Raw genomic sequence first — 20,337 nt, 5'->3', positions numbered from 1 at the left:
CTCAGAGGACTCACCTCCACTGCTCCCTCCTGGGTTTAACCCCTTCCATGCTGGTGTGGGGGTACATATCCCATCACAGGGCTATATTTATGCTACTTATTTAATTAGAACTACAAATTTCAAATCTTATTGACTCCAAGGGTGCATTAGTATATGTCAGAGCTGCTAGTGGCTTCTGCTAGTGCAATACACTGACTGGGTGGCAAAAGGAAAAGCATTATCATCTGTGGGTTTACCGAATGTGTTGAATTTATGGACCCACATCTGCAGAGCTGACCAAGTGAGAAAGGGCACTGTTGCACTGAAGGTGCCATTGTGGGAATCAGGGATCACAACGAACCACAATGCTCTGGCCATACTCCCTTTTCAGTCATGTCCTCTATGCTGGCCACAGGGAGAAAGCGAGTGACACAGGAGCCACTCCAGCAGCTCCCAGCCACCTGAGGATGCTGCTATGTAGGAGAGATCACCTGAGGGCTGGATCTGTTGGGTTTAGGGCCACTAAAAAAGAGGATGAATGTCTTTATAGGGTGTATTGGGGGCCTGCTACCTCAGGATTGTTTTTCAAGATCCACAATATTTGGAACTGCGTGGTGTATTCTAAAGCCACAGAGATTTTTCCTTTCAGAGGTGCCTTTGTGAGTCAAGGCTGTAACAGGGTCAGCCAGCACCCATGCGCATTCTCATGGCCGGAGGTCATTCTGGAGCACCCTTCTTCTTCTTCTTCTTGGGCTTTGTGGCATAGCAGACTCACTTCTAGATACAGTCTATGACCGCCGTGCACTGTGCTTTGTGTCTTGGTGATGACTTAGAGTCTTGCACCTTTTCCTTGGATTCTTGATAGATGTTGCAAAGAAAATTCCCCCTCACTGTCGCTTCCAGCTGCTCTTCAGAAGGGAAATTACCTGATTCTCTCAGATGCGCCTCTTTCAGTAATCCATGTCGGCTAGGCCCAGGCCCTCCAGCCCTTACTTACAGGGCAAGCCACCCTGTTGCAAAGACCACAGAATCATTCCCGGCAGGAATAACTTAATGCTGTACATAGACGGGGATGAGTTCCAGTAGCAAGATCCATCTGAGCAAAGCGGGGGCCCCCGCAAAGCCATTTGATTGTGCCCACACACACTAGGCCCAAGATCGAGTGTGTAGCCTTCCCCACCCTCCTTTTGCTAGCGTTTATCCCACAGAGGCACCTGTTGTCAGCATGAGTTTTATATATACAAAAAAGGGAAAGTGACGTACAAATCAAATGACCAATGCTAATGACCTGTCTCCTTCTCCTAGGGATTTTAAAGTCCTGGGCATATTGCTCAGCAGCCTGCATAGAAGTGAATCCACAGTACCCATTTGCCCATGGAAACCAGCCCCTCTCCTTTGGGAAATAAATGTAAATAGTTGAATGCACTTTAATGGGTCCCACTGAGCCTTGTCTGAAGATCATAATACCCAGTCCCTTAGGACAGTTACTTGGGGACCACAACCAACAGTACAACATCCAAATTGTTGGACACCTGGTTTTCTTTGGGTCCCACTCAGAAGACTGAAGTCAACCTGTCTCTTTAAGTGATAACATGAGCTAAGCAAGTAACCTACTCTTATGAAAGTGACAGACAATTTCCGTAGTGTTACATTTATTTTTAAATCACTACTACAGATTTTATTTGCTTGCACTATTGAATAATTGTAAGCAGATTTTCCCACACACACATACTGTTACCTCAAAATTTACAACAAATGCCAACCAAAATAACCTATTTTGGAGAAGACCTTTTCCTATAGAGAAAAATTAGAGAGATATTGTAAGCAGCAATTATTGAATTAGCTGCTGGATTTTTTCTCTCTAGTTTTATACTATAGGAATTTTATTCCCAGTTTATCTAGACATTTCTGACCATGGATGGTGCTGCAATATATTATAGATGTGTGCAGCTACACACTTTTAGATTAGGCTAAAAAAATCAGATTGGTGTATTAAGTAAGTGACGTTCCTTTCCCTATTCCCCACCCTTCTCTAAACGGTTGTTTATTTTACAGCAAGAGAAGCCCATTCAGATGTTTGCAGCTGACTCAGAGCTACAGACCTCTGCTCACTTAAGAGAAAGGTGGGGAAAAGGGTAATTTCTAAAATGAAACTAAAGTAGCTACAAAACAAAATATTTCCAAGACATTTAATTTCACGTCAATGCGGGTGAACTTTTATTAATTTTTTTAATCCAGAAGAACATCAAACCTTAGTACTTTAGTTCTTTTAATATACTGAAAGTTTTTTGCAATTAACAATTTTTATAAGAACAGTCATGCTCGGTCAAAACAATGGTCCCTCAGACCCAATATCCTGTCTCTGGCAGTGGCTAGTGCCAAGTGCTTCTAGCAGTTGGAGGGTTAGAGACACCTGGAAATGTTATAAAAATCTTATTGTTACTTTAGTGAAAAATAGATGATTCCAACCTTTTTTGTTTAGAAGAAAAAAAAAGATATTTAGATATATTCTGCTCTATTTCATTTTATAGATTATATTTCAGAAACAGGAATAATAATTTGCAGAGACCATGAGGTTTATCTTTATTGGCTTAATTTCCCTCTGCATGCTGATGAATCCATTAACAGGTAAGTTAACTTTTATATTTATCCTTTATTTTTTTCATCTGCCTTAAATATTTTAATCTAGATCTGTTGACTTGCATTTGATATCAAATGTTATTCATACACCAGTCACAATTGCCTTCATTATTAGCAAACAGTATTCAAATTGTACCACGGAGTGACTGGAAACAGGGAATTCTTTATTCAGCTGTTTCAAACACAGAAGTTCAGCTGACAGTAGGCTCCTATCAATGCATTGCAGAGCTGGTCAGCTTCTGGGCTACACAGCACCTCTTTGTACACTGCAAACCCTTCTGAGACCTGCTACTGATTATTTCTTATTTATTTACAGATGCCCGGCCAGTACAGGATGAAGACGGTAATGCTTTTCAGACTTTTTCTCCCTCTCCGCCCCCTAAAAATTGGAAGAGCCACTTGTAACTGGCGGGCCCAATCCAAAATACATTATAGTCAGTGGGGAGACTCCCATTGACTCAATGGGCTTTGGATCAGGCCCTGATATAAATGGTTTCATCTGCTGCTGATAAAGTATGAAATAAGAAGTAAATAAATAAATACATGAAGTGCTGCTAGGCAATTGATTAAAAATATAAACTTTTTTTTTGCATATTACAAAGAGAGAGGATGTGTTAGCAAAGTTAAAATAAAAACAGTAAAACTGATAGCTAAGGCATGTCTTTAGATGATCACCAAACTATGTGTTTAACAGTGCTATCATAAGTTAAGAAATACCAGACTTTTAAATATATTGGGCTTGCTGGAACCTCAGGATGCATGTCTACTTATTGGCAAAAAATCCCAACTTCCAGGACAAAAAGCTTTCAATCTACAAATGACCAGAAAGCCAATTTAAAAAAAATAGGAACACATCCTCAGCTGGTAAATATCAGTATAGTCTATGGAGCTATGCAGATTTACGTCAGCTGAGGATCTGGCCCATAGTATGCAATGTTTGCCTTTGCTTTCAAAAAGTCATCCTAACAACATTTCAATTGCCTTATTGATAGGTTTTGGTGCTTTGGATGTTAGCTAGTTATTTCTGAAAACAGCACGGGGAAATTGTGTTGACCATATATTTGCTTAAATTCTTATTGAGAGTAAAGAGCAGCAATGCAAGACAATTTTTCAAGCACTGCTAGAAAAATGATGGACACAAACACTACACCGCGTTCACTGAGATGTGTGTTGGCATGAGAGTGAAGACTGTCTTGGATCTGCTGATATCCAGTAACGTAACATTCCACTGGAAACAGCAGTGCCCATCACAACATGAACCTAGGGGGACAATGTGGAGGTGGCATGGAAAGAATTTGACTGTATGTTAATTGAAAACAAACTTTTTTTTTAACTCCATGCAACAAGCCTCATTGGCTTGCTTTAATTACACCTCACAACTCAATTTTTTTTGATAATTTTTCCTGTGCTTTAACAAATTTAAGGTGTGTGCAATATTTTATTTGAACACAGGAAATAATTTTTGATGCAACATCCCAATTAAATAACCACACATCTCTTCTTGGTGTGTATTTTACCATATAAAAACCTAGTTGGGTTAATATTTTACAGCTCTCATCAGCAGATGTGTTTTTGTTTCACATTGTGCCAAGGAGCAGACTTCAGCATGAACCTGGAGATCAGCTAATACAAGCAGTGAACTCTGTTCCACAGACAACAGTGGCTAATTCGTTTGATTTTGTTTTGTTACCATCTGTGACTATGCACTGCAAATTCTATTCTATCTTATGAAATTAGGGCCTGATCCCGGACTGCAGTGAACCGCTAGTTCCCACTAAAGGGTCTGATCTGAAGTTCATCAAAGTCAATAGAAACACTTACCACTGACTTCAGTGGGGTTTGGACATAGCCCAAACACTAGGGGAGCAGAGGTCTTCATCCAGCAAAGCACTGAAGCACACATGTGACTTTACATTTGTAAGTACTTCTTCAGCTAAGTTCCACATATGCAGAAGTGATTTGCTGGATCAAGCCCCAAGGGTGCTCAGAACATGGCAGCATCAGGCCCTGAGCTCAATGAATTGGCAACTCAAATCCAGATTATTTTTTACATCCTCTTTAAAAACAAAGCCAAAACCTGGCTGTCTGCCAAGTGCAGAGTGTCTGCGACTGTTGGACATTTCCTGTTTGGATCTCTTTTTCCATCTCTGTGGAAGAGAAGAGACATAATTCTGAGGCTTCAGACTTCCGCAAGGCACCTTAGACCCCAATCCTGATATTTGAAGCCTTCCCCCCCATGCTTCCCCAGCAGAGCCCTATTGATGCAAGAGTCAACCAGCATGGATCCACTTGCACGATCAGCTCTCAGAGTGGGTCTGCTGCTACTCCCACTGTGTCTGAGAAGTCTCAGGATGTGGCCTGTACCATGCAGGAAGCTGCAGCCAAATAAATGTTAATAATGTTATCATGGAAAAGTATAGAAGAGTTATCTGCTATTCACATCGTTTAGGGGGAAAAGGTTCCAGTTTGGGATCCTCTTAGCTGACAGCAAGAATCAAACTTGGCTGGCATCCAAGCAGGAAGGACAGGGCACTACTGAAAAATATTCCACTGAAATCGTTTGCAGTGTGTATAGGAGAAGCCATATTTATTTGCAGAATAATTATTCAAGGTGGGAGGGTCTTGGAAGGCCTTGCTGTATAAAGCCATACAATGCCATCAATTTTCATGCAAAGCTCCCACTGATTTCATTTCTCTATGAAATGTCCTAATATTGAGCACAGCATTTTCAGTTACACCCTACTCAATTTGGAGTACTTCTAGCTAGCTTAATAATAGCAGTACTTTACTTTATAATCACGAAGTGGGTAAGCACCTCAACACCCCTGTAAAATAGTTCACAAGGATTATACCTTAACAATGGTATTCCTTTCCTGTCCCAGGCAGACGAAAAGTGGTGGCGGATGATGGCAAAGGTGACTTAAAGCCACCTTTGGCTGACCTAATTTTGGACTAGGCCTAGTCCCCAATCAGCCCATAGCACAAAGTAGAACAGCCCCAGTTCTAAGTTGTGCCAGCTTCTAACAGCTCTCTGTGGGCCATTATACCAGATCATAGCGTACTTTGACCATGCCTTCTTTTGCCCCCTCCCTGCTCTGCCTATCATCCCCCCTGCACCGGGGGCAAAGGAGTTGGTAGTGTAGAGCTTTTACATTGGCTGTCTGCCAGCCAGAGAACCACTTGGGGGCATAAAGGGCCATAGCCCTAGAGAGAATCAGGGCCTGAGTGAGGGTGAGCGACCTGCTCCATAGTGAGGCCTAGCACTAGAACCCAGGAGTCTAGGCTCCCGGTCATGCTCTAACCAACACATTTCATGTTATGTTAATCTAATTCTGCAATTTTTATTGTAGACCCGTATCAGGAACCTGCAGCCCTGCCATACTGGCCTTTCTGGTCCAGTGATTTTTGGTCGTACGTGGAGTATTTCCGGACTCTGGGAGCATACAACAGAATCAACGAAATGGCCAGAACCCTGTTTGCTCAATACCCTTTTGGAAATAACCTTGGTTATGATGTTCCCTATCATGAGCACTAATGATTTTGCTCATTTTGCTAAAGTTAGTGCTGAGACCTTTAAAGAAATTTACTGCTTCCAGTAAACTTGCCAGAATTGCCCATTCAGTCTGTTATGTTGTTTCAATGTTTTCAAACATTTGAGGATCCTTATATTGTATAGCATTTCCATGTTTGTAAAATGGCAGACAATTAGTCCGGCTTTTCCTTTCAATACAGTGTATTCTTTTGTGCAAAAATAAATAATTCATTGATTTCAATCCTGGTTTTGGCTGTTTGTATTTTAAAATGTATAAAAGTTCCCATTGGGTAGTCTCTGGACTTTGACCAAAACATGTCAAAAACTTGTTGACCCAAATCACCATAAGAATCCTCCAATTCCATAATCACTCACTTTCTGCAAAAGCCAAGAGAAGAGATTAGCCTTAGTATTGTTTACCAGTAGATTTGGGTTCTGATAACCCAGTTTGGACACAGAATTCCACACCAAGGGCCCTCCACTGACAATGCTTTGCCACCTGCTCCCTGACTTTTAAATTGAGAATTTGTGGTCCCAATTCTCCATCATGTCTGAGTGCAACACTGCAGTTGATTTTGGCTCCCTCATTCAGTGCAAGTTAGTACAAAAGAGATCCCACTCTAATTTATGCTGTTGCTACTGATGGCATAAAGTCCTTTACACCAGCAGAGGACCAAATGTTGGGCAGGGAACACTTGGCACAGGTGGGAGGGATTATCACAGGCTGTGTTTCCTCACCCTAGATTTCTCTTTGTAAGCACTTGGCACATAGTCTTACATAAATTCACAGTATACACTTTTGACGACATTTTAGGTAGCTTCATATCCCATCACCATAAGGCTTTTCTCAAGTCAGTGTATTCTCTAGGCACAGCATGAGAGGGTGGGGATAGAGATCTCATTTCTCTGGACTTCTTTGTCTTTCATCCAGTTTCAGCCCTGCTGTCACCCTTCCTGTCTCCTATTTAACAGTCCCCAGCTGATGAGTTGATTGCTGTTAACTGGTTAATCACCCAGTCCTAATAAATTATCTCCCAATTTGGCCCTTGCAAGAGCGCTTATAAAGTGTGCAGAGTGGGAGCTAGCCCAAGGCTATTCCCACTTTGTTACACAGATACACTTCCTTCATTTGCTGTACACAAGCAGAGAGCCCCCCTACACAGGGGAAATGCCCTGCAAGGAATCTCGAGCCAAGTCAAAGCCACTTTGTACTGCATAGCAATGGCCTTAGCAGAATGGACAGTCTAGGACTGTTAGTTCAAGAGCCTCCATTAATCTCAAATGTCATATTGGCAGCTAGAGAGGGAGGCAGCCTTGCAGGTGACTGGAACCCAAAGGGATTTTGAGTGCTTTCTGTCTATATTTCTTATTCATCTTTACCCCCTTCCTTTTTCTATTAATGTTTTTTTTTCATAAATGCTGTTTTGAAGACAGTCTCACCACTAGTTGAACCAGTCTTCTGCTTATCTTTGCATTAGTGCTCCACTCTAGCAGCTACAAACTGAGAATAACCTTTCTAGAGGCAAAAGACAGTTTAGGGCTTGGTTCTCTAATGCTTTGCACCTTGTGTAGTCATTTACACCTGGGCAGAATGGACACAAAGTGCTACCATTCTGATTTGGTTACCTTTTACAACCATCCTGAACAGGTGTAAATGACTTGACAAAGTTACAGGGCAACGGAAAAACAGAACCTCTGTCACCAGAATATCACAGTATAAGTCTCCCCTAAACAGAAGCTGCCTAGCACAGCAAATTACTTATGGTAGTTCAACAATAAGGTTTACCCTACCTACTTTAGGTCTTTATATAGCATCCATTACTGTAGCATCTTGGTGTCTCACAATCATTAGTGTATGTATCCCTACTAAACCCCATGAGGTAGTGAAGTGCTATTATTCCCATTTTATAGATGAGGAACAGAAAGACTAAGTACTTCATTCAACGTCACACAGGAAGTCTGTGACAGCCCATCGACCTAGCTGCCGACTTTTGAGGACGTGAATTTAGTATAGTGATGGAAAAACCCCTTCTGTCACTGTAGCAAGTGTAGATGTACTCTTAGTGTAGATGTACTCTTAGAAGACAAAGGCCCATTTTCAAAAGTGACCTAGGCACTTAAGGAATCTATGTGTCACTGAACATCTTTGGGACCTAAATGTCTCAGTCACTTTTGAAAATGGGACTCCAGCTCCTCAAGTCTGGTCTATATGCAGATTTTGTACCCATATAACTATGTCAGTTAGGGATGTGATCTTTTCCCCTGCATAGGTATATCAGCACAGCCCCTAATGAGGGTGCAAGCTACAGCTTTGGTGTGCCAAGAAGGCCTAAATCACTTTGGTGCTTTTGAAAATGTTGCTGTTGCTCTTCTGCTGAATGTGAAGGGAGAATTTGTTCTAACCCTGATGCTGGTGGGCAGACGATTAACCAAGACTGCGTAGACTGTCGGTCCTTCATCAGCTGAGACTGAGCCGATCACAACACGGCTTCCAATCTTATACATGATCACAGAACTAAGAAGTGGCGGGAATTAGGCTCTGGTTCTGGCCTGATGACCCAGGAGGGAAGTGTGGATCTAGCAAGGGCAGCCCTTGCCAGCAACTCTCCCAGGCACGTGATGCGCAGGGGGCGCCCTAGCCCCGCTGCAAAGGGTCATGGGAAATTCTGTGTCGCATAAGCAGTCACCAAGTGCCGAGACTGGTCATGGCTTGTGCCTTGCAGGGAGCAGGGTGACTCTGCCCCAACTCGGGCCAACAGCAGCCCTGAGCTGCGCTTCTCTCAGAGGGTAGGAGCCCTCCGCTCTCCCCAGGAGAGCCAGGTAGTCCTAAGGGGCGGGGAGAGCTACAGCGGCAACCAGGGCGGCGCCTCAGGGCTCCCCGGCATCATAGAGCGATCGGTCCTCCTGGCTTCCAGAAGGGCCATGAGAGTGGAGCTGCGCAGACTCGCCTGACACCGGAAGCTGGCGGGTTGAGCTCAGATCGGAAGTGGTTCCCAGGGGGAAGGCGGTGCTGACCGGGGCCCTTCGCGAGCCGGGGACCTAGCGAGCCGATGAAGCCAGCAGTGGACGAGATGTTCCCTGAGGGCGCAGGGCCTTACGTGGACCTGGACGAGGTGACGATGCTAGTGGGGGAGGTGGCGCGCGCGCGCAGCCCCCCGCTGTTAGGGATGCCGCGGGCTGAGCTGGCGGTTACGGGCTCGCGCTGGGGGGGCGGGCGGACGAGGAGCTCGCGTTGCGTCACGTGCTGACAGGATGCCAGTCTGGGCAGCGGTCCCAGATCTGATTGGCTGGTTCCTCGCGATTTCTACAGGTCGGGGCACCTGGGGGCGGGCAGTTCCCCCCCACTTCTCCCTCCCTCGGGGTCTGGCGGCTGTGCTGGCCTGGTGCATGGTGCGGTCTGTCCAGCTGCGCGCGACCCGTGCGTCTCCCTGGGCCGCTGGGGGGGCCAGGCCCGGCCCCGCTGGGGTAGGGTGTGGGGGCTCCCCAGCCAGCGACAGTTAAATACAGGGCCCTGCTCCTAGGACCCACCTATTGCGGATGATACTAAACTGGGAGGAGTGGTAGATATGCTGGAGGGCAGGGATAGGATACAGAGGGACCAACACAAATTGGAGGATTGGGCCAAAAGAAATCTGATGAGGTTCAGTAAGGATAAGTGCAGGGTCCTGCACTTAGGACGGAAGAATCCCATGCACCGCTATAGACTAGGGATCGAATGGCTCAGCAGCCATTCTCCAGAAAAGGACCTAGGGGTGACAGTGGACGAGAAGCTGGATATGAGTCAGCAGTGTGCCCTTGTTGCCAAGAAGGCCAATGGCATTTTGGGATGTATAAGTAGGGGCATTGCCAGCAGATCGAGGGACGTGATCATCCCCCTCTATTCGACATTTGTGAGGCCTCATCTGGAGTACTGTGTCCAGTTTTGGGCCCCACACTACAAGAAGGATGTGGATAAATTGGAAAGAGTCCAGCGAAGGGCAACAAAAATGATTAGGGGTCTGGAACACATGACTTATGAGGAGAGGCTGAGGGAACTGGGATTGTTTAGTCTGTGGAAGAGAAGAATGAGGGGGGATTTGATAGCTGCTTTCAACTACCTGAGAGGTGATTCCAGAGAGGATGGTTCTAGACTATTCTCAGTGGTAGAAGAGGACAGGACAAGGAGTAATGGTCTCAAGTTGCAGTGGGGGAGGTTTAGGTTGGATATTAGGAAAAACTTTTTCACTAGGAGGGTGGTGAAACACTGGAATGCGTTGCCTAGGGAGGTGGTAGAATCTCCTTCCTTAGAAGTTTTTAAGGTCAGGCTTGACAAAGCCCTGGCTGGGATGATTTAATTGGGGATGGGTCCTGCTTTTGAGCAGGGGGTTGGACTAGATGACCTCCTGAGGTCCCTTCCAACCCTGATATTCTATGATTCTATTCCCTGGCCCAAGGCCGAGCCCTCAGCTGATACCACGTGTCTTTGGCGGGAAACCTTATGTCCCCAGTGTTAAGCGATGCCCAGTGACAGCCCTGTCCACCTGCTGGTTACATGTTCAATAAAGGGACACAAAGTAGAGAGAAGGGCACAAAAATGATTAGGAGCATGGAACAGTTTTTATGAGGAGAGATTAAAAAGACTGGGACTGTTCAGTTTAGAAAAGAGATAACGGGGGGTATATGATAGAGGTCTATAAAATCATAAATAGTGTGGAGAAAGTGAATAACGAAATGTTATTTATACCTTCACAAAACATACAAACCAGGGGTCACACGATGAAATTAAAGACGTTTTCACACAATTCACAGTCAACCTGTTGAACTCCTTGCCTGGAGATGTTGTGAAGGCCACATTATAAATGGGTTAAAAAAAGAATAGGTCGATTACTGGCTATTAGCCAAGATGGTCAGGGATGCAATCCCATGCTCTTTGTATCCCTAAGCCTCTTGACTGCCAGAAGCTGGGACTGAACAACAGGGGATGGTTAACTGAAAAATTTCCCTGTTCTGTTCATTCCCTCTGAAGCATTTGGCCCCAGCCACTGTCAGCTGGCCTAAGACTGGACCCTCAACTGAAACTACACATGTGTGATGGGAAATGTTACATCTACAGTGTTAGGTGATCTTCAGAGATCCCTGCAACTGGGAGAGAAAACATTTCTCCATCTATTTTCAGTATATTTATTTTGTCATTAGACAGCACTTTGTTCTAGTGCTTAACTACCCTTACAGTTAGTAAATTTTTCCTGATCTCTAACCTAAATCTCTCTTGCTGCAATTTAAGACCATTCCTTCTGTGTGCCAGTGGTTAAGGAGAAAAATTTATCACCTTCCTCTCTATAACAACCTTTTACATAATTGTTTTTATGTAAAGTGCTGAGTAGAGTGGAAAAATTACTACTTGAGTCTTGCTTACAACACTCCTGCTAATACATCCCAGAAAGCTATTTGCCCTCCCCCAACAGTTCATTACTGTGGTGTTCTATCACAGTCTGTTTGTATAGAATTTACTGCAGGATTGGGATCTTGGTTATTTCTGTCACAGTTCCACTAAGAAATTTAGCAGATGACAGGCTGGGATAAAATGAAGGTTACTACCGATAAAACAAGCTAAGTCCAAGCTCTCCAGAAGCAGGAGAGACAATCATGCCACGCCACTCCAATGAGTTGTACAGAGGGCAACAGAAGCAAGCAGGAAGAAGATGAGGCAATGTACTATATATTTCACATGTTATTTTGTTAGGTATGTAAATGTTTGTATGAATGATCAAGATAATTAATTAATATTATGATTTGCCACTAAACTAAATTTGCCACAGTAGATGACAAAACACTGTTCTTTCTTAGGCAGGAGGAAGTACAGGATTATTGATGGACTTAGCAGCTAACGAAAAGGCAGTTCATGCAGATTTCTTTAATGGTAAGGCAATTCAACACGTTTCAGTTCCTGTGCTACTTTATTTTTATATTTTAGATATTTTATAGTTTAGTAGGTTTACAGTATTTGGTGCTAGAAATTAACAACAAGAATCATTAGTTTAGGAAGCAAGAATAGCCAAGACAAGCCTACCTTAGATTTTATCTTGAGTAATGTAGCATGACAGCTTCTGCCGTATTTGAGGTAAACCTGCTTTTGGATTATTTTGTTCTTACATGTCTTGAACTTCAGTTTTTGAATGGAAAAATTACATTTTGTGATATTTCAGTTTGTACTTTGTCACATTTGTAATAATTAAATCACATGAAATATAAAACTGGGCAATGTATAAAAATTGCTTGCCCGCTTCCACCATCTCAAAATGAATTTATTTCTCAGATTTGGTCATTCCAAATGAAATTGCCCAGTCATAGTTGCACGACTGACTCTGTGTTAGTAAACTCTGACGAGTAGCATATAGAAATTGTGAACCAAGTTATTGTTTACAAGAGATTGTCTCATATCAGTACCTCAAATCCGAAACGTGGTAAAATGGTTGGATGTTACTATTTTCAAGAATAGCCAGTTGCATAATTGAGGAATAAGATAATTTCATAGAATATCAGGGTTGGAAGGGACCTCAGGAGGTCATCTAGTCCAACCCCCAGCTCAAAGCAGGACCGATCCCCAATTAAATCATCCCAGCCAGGGATTTGTCAAGCCTGACCTTAAAAACTTCTAAGGAAGGAGATTCCACCACCTCCCTAGGTAACGCATTCCAGTGTTTCACCACCCTCCTAGTGAAAAATTTTTTCCTAATATCCAACCTAAACCTCCCCCACTGCAACTTGAGACCATTACTCCTTGTTCTGTCATCTGCTACCACTGAGAACAGTCTAGAGCCATCCTCTTTGGAACCCCCTTTCAGGTAGTTTAAAGCAGCTTTCAAATCCCCCCTCATTCTTCTCTTCCGTAGACTAAACATCCCCAGTTCCCTCAACCTCTCCTCATAACTTATGTGTTCCAGTCCCCTAATCATTTTGTTGCCCTCCGCTGGACTCTTTCCAATTTTTCCACATCCTTCTTGTAGTGTGGGGCCCAAAACTGGACACAGTACTCCAGATGAGGCCTCACCAGTGTCGAATAGAGGGGAACGATCACGTCCTTCGATCTGCTTGCAGTGCCCCTACTTATACATCCCAAAATGCCATTGGCCTTCTTAGCAACAAGGGCACACTGTTGATTCATATCCAGCTTCTCGTCCACTGTCACCCCTAGGTCCTTTTCTGCAGAATGGCTGCTGAGCCATTCGATCCCTAGTCTATAGCGGTGCATGGGATTCTTCCGTCCTAAGTGCAGGACCCTGCACTTATCCTTACTGAACCTCATCAGATTTCTTTTGGCCCAATCTTTCAATTTGTCTAGGTCCCTCTGTATCCTATCCCTATCCTCCAGCGTATGTACCTCTCCTCCCAGTTTAGTGTCATCTGCAAACTTGCTGAGGGTGCAATCCACACCATCCTCCAGATCATTAATGAAGATATTGAACAAAACCGGCCTGAGGACCGACCCTTGGGGCAGTCCACTTGATACCGGCTGCCAACTAGACATGGAGCCATTGATCACTACCCGTTGAGCCCGACAATCTAGCCAGCTTTCTGTCCACCTTATAGACCATTCATCCAGCCCATACTTCTTTAACTTGCTGGCAAGAATACTGTGGGAGACCGTGTCAAAAGCTTTGCTAAAGTCAAGGAACAACACGTCCACTGCTTTCCCTTCATCCACAGAACCAGTTATCTCATCATGGAATGCAATTAGATTAGTCAGGCATGACTTGCCCTTGATGAATCCATGCTGACTGTTCCTGATCACTTTCCTCTGATCTAAGTGCTTCAGAATTGATTCCTTGAGGACCTGCTCCATGATTTTTCGGGGGACTGAGGTGAGGCTGACTGGCCTGTAGTTCCCAGGATCCTCCTTCTTCCCTTTTTTAAAGATGGGCACTACATTAGCCTTTTTCCAGTTGTCCGGGACTTCCCCCGATCGCCATGAGTTTTCAAAGATAATGGCCAATGGCTCTGCAATCACATCCGCCAACTCCTTTAGCACTCTCAGATGCAACGCATCCGGCCCCATGGACTTGTGCATGTCCAGCTTTTCTAAATAGTCCCGAACCACTTCTTTCTCTGCAGAGGGCTGGTCACCTCCTCCCCATGCTGTGCTGCCCAGTGCAGTAGTCTGGGAGCTGTCCTTGTTAGTGAAGGCAGAGGCAAAAAAAGCATTGAGTACATTAGCTTTTTCCACATCCTCTGTCGCTAGGTTGCCTCCCTCCTTCAGTAAGGGTCCCACACTTTCCTTGACTTTCTTCTTGTTGCTAACATACCTGAAGAAACCCTTCTTGTTACTCTTAATATCTCTTGCTAGCTGCAACTCCAGCTGTGATTTGGCCCTCCTGATTTCACTCCTGCATGCCCAAGCAATATTTTTATACTCATCCCTGGTCATTTGTCCAATCTTCCACTTCTTGTAAGCTTCTTTTTTGTATTTAAGATCAGCAAGGATTTCACTGTTAAGCCAAGCTGGTCGCCTGCCATATTTACTATTCTTTCTACACATTGGGATGGTTTGTCCCTGTAACCTCAATAAGGATTCTTTAAAATATAGCCAGCTCTCCTGGACTCCTTTCCCCCTCATGTTATTCTCCCAGGGGATCCTGCCCATCAGTTCCCTGAGGGAGTCAAAGTCTGCTTTTCTGAAGTCCAGGGTCTGTATTCTGCTGCTTTCCTTTCTTCCTTGTGTCAGGATCCTGAACTCTACCATCTCATGGTCACTGCCTCCCAGGTTCCCATCCACTTTTGCTTCCCCTACTAATTTTTCCTGGTTTGTGAGCAGCAGGTCAAGAAGAGCTCTGCCCCTATTGGTTCCTCCAGCACTTGCACCAGGAAATTGTCCCCTACATTTTCCAAAAACTTCCTGGGTTGTCTATGCACCGCTGTATTGCTCTCCCAGCAGACATCAGGGTGATTGAAGTCTCCCATGAGAACCAGGGCGTGCAATCTAATAACTTTTGCGAGTTGCCGGAAGAAAGCCTCGTCCACCTCATCCCCCTGGTCCGGTGGTCTATAGTAGACTCCCACCACGACATCACCCTTGTTGCTCACACTTCTAAACTTTATGCAGAGACTCTCAGGTTTTTCTGCAGTTTCATACTTGAGCTCTGAGCAGTCATACTGCTCTCTTACATACAGTGCAACTCCCCCACCTTTTCTGCCCTGCCTGTCCTTCGTGAACAGCTTATATCAATCCATGACAGTGCTCCAGTCTTGTGAGTTATCCCACCAAGTCTTGTTATTCCAATCACATCATAATTCCTTGACTTTGCCAGAACTTCCAGTTCTCCCTGATCGTTTCCCAGGCTTCGTGCATTTGTGTATAGGCACTTGAGAAAACCCGCTGATCACCTCTCTTTCTCAGTATGAGGCAGGAGCCCTCCCCTCTCACACGCTCCTGCTCGTGCTTCCTCCTGGTATCCCACTTCCCCACTTACCTCAGGGCTTTGGTCTCCTTCCCCCGGTGAACTTAGTTTAAAGCCCTCCTCACTAGGTTAGCCAGCCTGCTTGCGAAGATGCTCTTGGCCAGTTTTGGATTGGAAATACAACATATGCCTGGGCAATACACATTTTCCATGTTTGGTAAATAATACAGCTTTGACAGCTATACAGCAAAGAACTGACAAACCCATGGTATTACTAAAACTTACTGTGGTTGAGGCGGCATTGTCACAAACTATGGAGAATGGTTAATCTCAAAAATGTCTTGAGACTGTTTAGGGGTTCTGTCTATGTTCAAAGTGTTTTAGGGTTGTTGTTTTTACATCTGGTTAGTAAACCCATAAATTAAAGTGGTTTTACTTGGAATGACCCAGTTTTTTAGTGCATGTGTCTTACAACTGAAAGAGTGACTGTATAGAGTAGAGCCAGGCATAAGTGCCATGCAGGCATCTCCATAAAGTTCCACCAGTGCATTTAAGTCAAGACATTTGAATAGCAAGGGGATCTAACCTTGGACCTCTCCCAAACTGAAACTGTGAATAATAGCAAATTGTATGGTAATATTCTCACATAAGCAAGTGTCCAACAAGGACTAGGTTTCAATGACAAGACTCATCTGCACATGAAACCTTGACAAGTTACAAACCCCAGATTTCAATGCACATCACAAAAAAACCCCAAAGTTACTTAATAGAACAAAGGGTGCTAGGGGCTTCATCATAAGCATATTGTGGTGAGATTACAGTGTATTCTTAGAAAAAGAAACGTGGGAGTAGCAGACATAGCTATGATCTGAAACCCAGGGTCCTCAATCTGCAAAACTCTTAAGCATGTGTGTCAAATTCATCTTGAATGTGTGGTACACTATCAACTAACACTCCAATCCTGCAACAGTGTATAAACATGAGACCAGTTACATGCTAAAAATTAAATACTTAATTGTTTTGCTGAATAGGGGCAGAGTGCTAATAGCATGTGCATAGGCACTGTATTAATTTTCTTTTGTTTTGGAATAGATTTTGAAGATCTTTTTGATGATGATGACATCCAGTGAAATTACTCTTCTAGCTATGCAATGCTAAGGTGTGGAATCCTCCTGTAGGATTGTCTCTGTTTTAAAAAAAAAAAAAAAACACAACCCCAGAGAGAATCTGTATGTTATCTCTGAAGAGCCGCTGGAAACTAGAAGATCAGTAAAGATGACAGAAGAAAGGAGTTGTGAACTGTTATCATGAGGAGGTTACATGTAGATTTTCTTCAATTGTATTTGCTGATGTGCTTGTTGAATAAAATATGAACAAAATCTCTCCCCGGGATGTACTTTCAGTTTAATAGATGTTGTCACGCACTGAAATTCCCTGATGAGCCATAATTTTGTAAAATCATTCACCATTACGTTATTTATTAGGCAAAGACAAATTGCAGGCTTTACCATCTGCTAGATGAGTTTTGTTTCTCATTGTGTGGGATTAAGCTATCCAGTCTCTCTAAGTAAAACATTGAATGTATTTACACATAGCACTATGAAGGGAATGTGCTTTCTACAATTTCAGGTTTTAATATCCAATTTCTATAGCTATTTTATCTTCCATCCAGGAAATTTATTTTTCAATAACAATAAATATTGCAATAATGTACTCTTAAAATGCCAAAAAATGAAAAATACTTTGTGATCCTAGATCACACTTTAGGAAGATTTAAAATACCCAGATCTATTTTAATGTTTGAAACTAAATTCTTCCTTCACTGATTTGCCAGAATATATTTTAATATTTTGTGTTTCTTGAAGCAGTTGATGTGCTCATAACCGTGTTGAAGAGTACAAGTATGCTAAAGCTGACTGTTACCAGGCATAAATTTTATATCCCACCTCTTAGTACAATTTATACTTAAGAAAGGCATGTGCCTGCTCCTCCCAGTGTTCAAATACTGAGTTTTGCAATTAAAAGGTACAATGGAAGTTTATAATTGGTATATATGTTTTCATATTCAGGAATGCTACCCAGTTTAATCTTAGGTTTGACTATATTCCATAATTTCTCATCAGAAAAACTAACCTTTGACTGTGATCCTTATTCTGGACTAAATTATATACAGGCTGCTCCTTTATAACTGCCCATTGCCTAATTGTAACCATGATTTTTGACCCAAATTGTTGTATTTCACATTCCCATACTCTGACTAGGACAGTGCCTATTTTATTACAGTGAGACCTTGCTCTTTATATTTGCCCTTACTTGAGCAAAACTCTCTCAGAGCATGCTGTCTTCATTTAAAAAAAAGTGAAGGGCTAGTGTCTTTGCCTTACCTGGCTCCATTTGCATTTCTAAACCATGTAAGTTCAAATTCTCCTTTTGGCATCTCTTCTTTTATACTCTCTTCATTCTGAGTTGACAGCAGTATTAATGCCAGCTGTAATTTCCTTTCTGGCCTTTGTAGCTGGACCCTTGGGGCCCTACACAGCTATTGACCTTCATTTCCTTTTCACATGTGACTCCTGTTTAAAAGATTTGGGGAGGTTGAACTAAAGGCCCCACACTTCCTAAATTTCACCTATACTACTGAGAAGTACTGGTATTTTACCACACTGTATAATAAAGCTTCAGTTTACTCAACTCTGTATTTCTAGTTTTTCACACATTATTCTGTGCATAGTTTTGATTATTTTTATCTTGAAGTACTACTCCTGGGGGAATTCTGCACCACTGCACGTGCACAGAATTCCATATGTCCCACAGATTTCTTTGCTTTCATGCAGAAACATAACTTTCTGACAGGGAAGCAAAGGGAAGCTGCAAGAACTGTCACACACCATTCCCTAGCAGCGCAAGTGCATAGTTTCAGGAACCTGGAGCAACAAGCAGAGAGGTAAATCACCATGGGGGTGGGGACACCCCAGCCTGTGGCTCCTACCCTGAGCAAGGATCAACTGCTAGTCTTGTCGGGGCTGGAGGCAGGAGAGGATTGGACTTCCTCTTCCCATGCAAAGAGTGGCTGGGGCTGCATCAGACCCACCCCCAGAAATCTCCTGCAGCCACAGGAAGCTCAGCATCTTCCCCTGCTTCCTGCCCCCATTGCTCCTCAGCTGTGGGGAGAGGGAGTCACTGTACGGGGATATGCTCCCGCATCCATCCAACCCCCTGTACATCCTGATCTCCTACCTAGACACCCCCGCCAAGCATCACCCAGTACATCCAAAACCCCCCAGCCCTCCATACCCGGACCCCACCACACTGAACCTCAACCCTTGAATCTGGAACCTCCATTCACTCAGCCCCCTGCCTCCGGACCCCCACCTATTCACTCAGACTCCCTGCCTCTGGATTCTCACCCCTGCACGGAGACCACCCCTCACTGAGTTCCCTGCACTCAAATCCCCACCCCCTGCATATCCAGACCCCCATGCCACTGACCCCAGACCCCCACCAAGCCCCACTTCCCCACCACCCAGGCCCATCTGCTGAGCCTCCCAGACCCATCTGCTGAGCCCCAACCACTTCACCTGGAAGCCCCTGCAGAGTGCCATTGCCCCTGTATACCTCCCCCACCCCCGAGCCTCTGTGCAGCAAGATCTCCCCACACCTAAACCCTCCACTGAGCTGCCTGCACTCAGATTGTCTCACATAGAATCCTCTCACCCCACACCTGAATCCCGCCCCCAAACTGAGCATCTCCATATTTGGATCATGCCTGGTTGAGCCTACCTGCCCTGCACCTGGCGAAGAGGGGCAGGGCCCCACGCTGTTTCTGGGGCAGGCCTAGGCCTTGTGCTGTCAAGGTCAGATACAGCCTCACTGCTGAGTCTGTGTCTAGGGAGTGGGGGGTCTGCAGGGTGATCTCCCACCTTTGTGCAGCCAGTGGCCTGTGCTCCCCACTGCCATGCTGGAGCCTCTGCATTTATTTATTGACAAAACTTGCAGAATTTTTCAGAATTTTAAAATACTGTGCACAGACTCTTGAATTTTTTGGCGCAGAATGCCCTCAGGAATAAAATAGTCCCTCTGTCTCTCTCCCTTTCCTTAGCTTATGTGTAAAGTCAGCTACTGTACAATAAAGCTTGTCCTTAGACAAGTTTTACGTGATGAAAATGGGAAAGAAATTTATGTAGTTGCCACTTCTGTCATACTCCCACAGACATAGTAGGTTCCTTTGGATTATTACGTGCGCTGCATGACAGGAACGTTCCATCATCTGCTCTGCACACTGTCACTGTAGTGTTTCTCCCAGCTAATGATGTTGCTAATAGTGTGTCTTCTCTTCTTCCTCTCCTGCACATGCTGGTTAAAGATGAAGGGTCAAATCCTCTCCTCACTGAAGACAACAGCAAATCTCTCAGGGTATGTCTACACTGCACACTACTGTGCAGTAGGACCCGAGCTTGTGGGCTCAATGTTTCCAAGCCTGCGCTTGAGCATCGACACTACATTGTAAACTTGGGCTTACAAATTCTGGAGCTGGGTCTCGCAACTGTGCTAACATGTCCATGCTGCACTACACAGACTTGACTTGGGATTGCAGCTTGAGCTACATCCACACTGCAAAATGACAGGGCTTGGACCTGAGTCCGATCAGGACTTGGGGTCTGACTTACTCCCTGCAGCAAGGTCCTAGGATCTGAGTCCTGAGTATTTGCTGACCCGAGTCAGATTGATTTGTGTGTGGATGGAAGGGGGAGGCTTAGGCTTAAACTTGAGTCAGAGCCCAGGCTTAGGTGCAGGGTAGACATACTCTCATTG

At 44.2% G+C, this 20,337-nt stretch overlaps 2 protein-coding genes across 2 annotated transcripts; both read left to right on the top strand.

Annotated features, from left to right (window-relative positions):
- Positions 1-2,060: 2,060 nt before the first annotated feature.
- Positions 2,061-6,347, top strand: OTOS (otospiralin). Its single transcript, XM_073358805.1, has 4 exons — positions 2,061-2,102; positions 2,511-2,607; positions 2,936-2,962; positions 5,970-6,347. Exons 2-4 carry the CDS (start codon positions 2,550-2,552, stop codon positions 6,152-6,154), a joined length of 270 nt encoding a protein of 89 aa, XP_073214906.1. The 5' UTR covers positions 2,061-2,102; positions 2,511-2,549; the 3' UTR covers positions 6,155-6,347.
- Positions 6,348-8,826: 2,479 nt separating this feature from the next.
- On the top strand, positions 8,827-16,908 carry COPS9 (COP9 signalosome subunit 9). Its single transcript, XM_073360045.1, has 3 exons — positions 8,827-9,264; positions 11,978-12,050; positions 16,618-16,908. The coding sequence occupies exons 1-3, from the start codon at positions 9,202-9,204 to the stop codon at positions 16,653-16,655; spliced, it is 174 nt and encodes a 57-aa protein (XP_073216146.1). The 5' UTR covers positions 8,827-9,201; the 3' UTR covers positions 16,656-16,908.
- The last annotated feature ends 3,429 nt before the right edge of the window (positions 16,909-20,337 follow it).

The sequence above is a fragment of the Lepidochelys kempii genome, chromosome 9 (assembly GCF_965140265.1).
Source record: "Lepidochelys kempii isolate rLepKem1 chromosome 9, rLepKem1.hap2, whole genome shotgun sequence".
Classification (NCBI taxonomy): Eukaryota; Metazoa; Chordata; order Testudines; family Cheloniidae; genus Lepidochelys; species Lepidochelys kempii.
The sequence above is the reverse complement of the archived record's forward strand: the minus strand, read 5'-3'. Positions and strand labels throughout refer to the sequence as shown.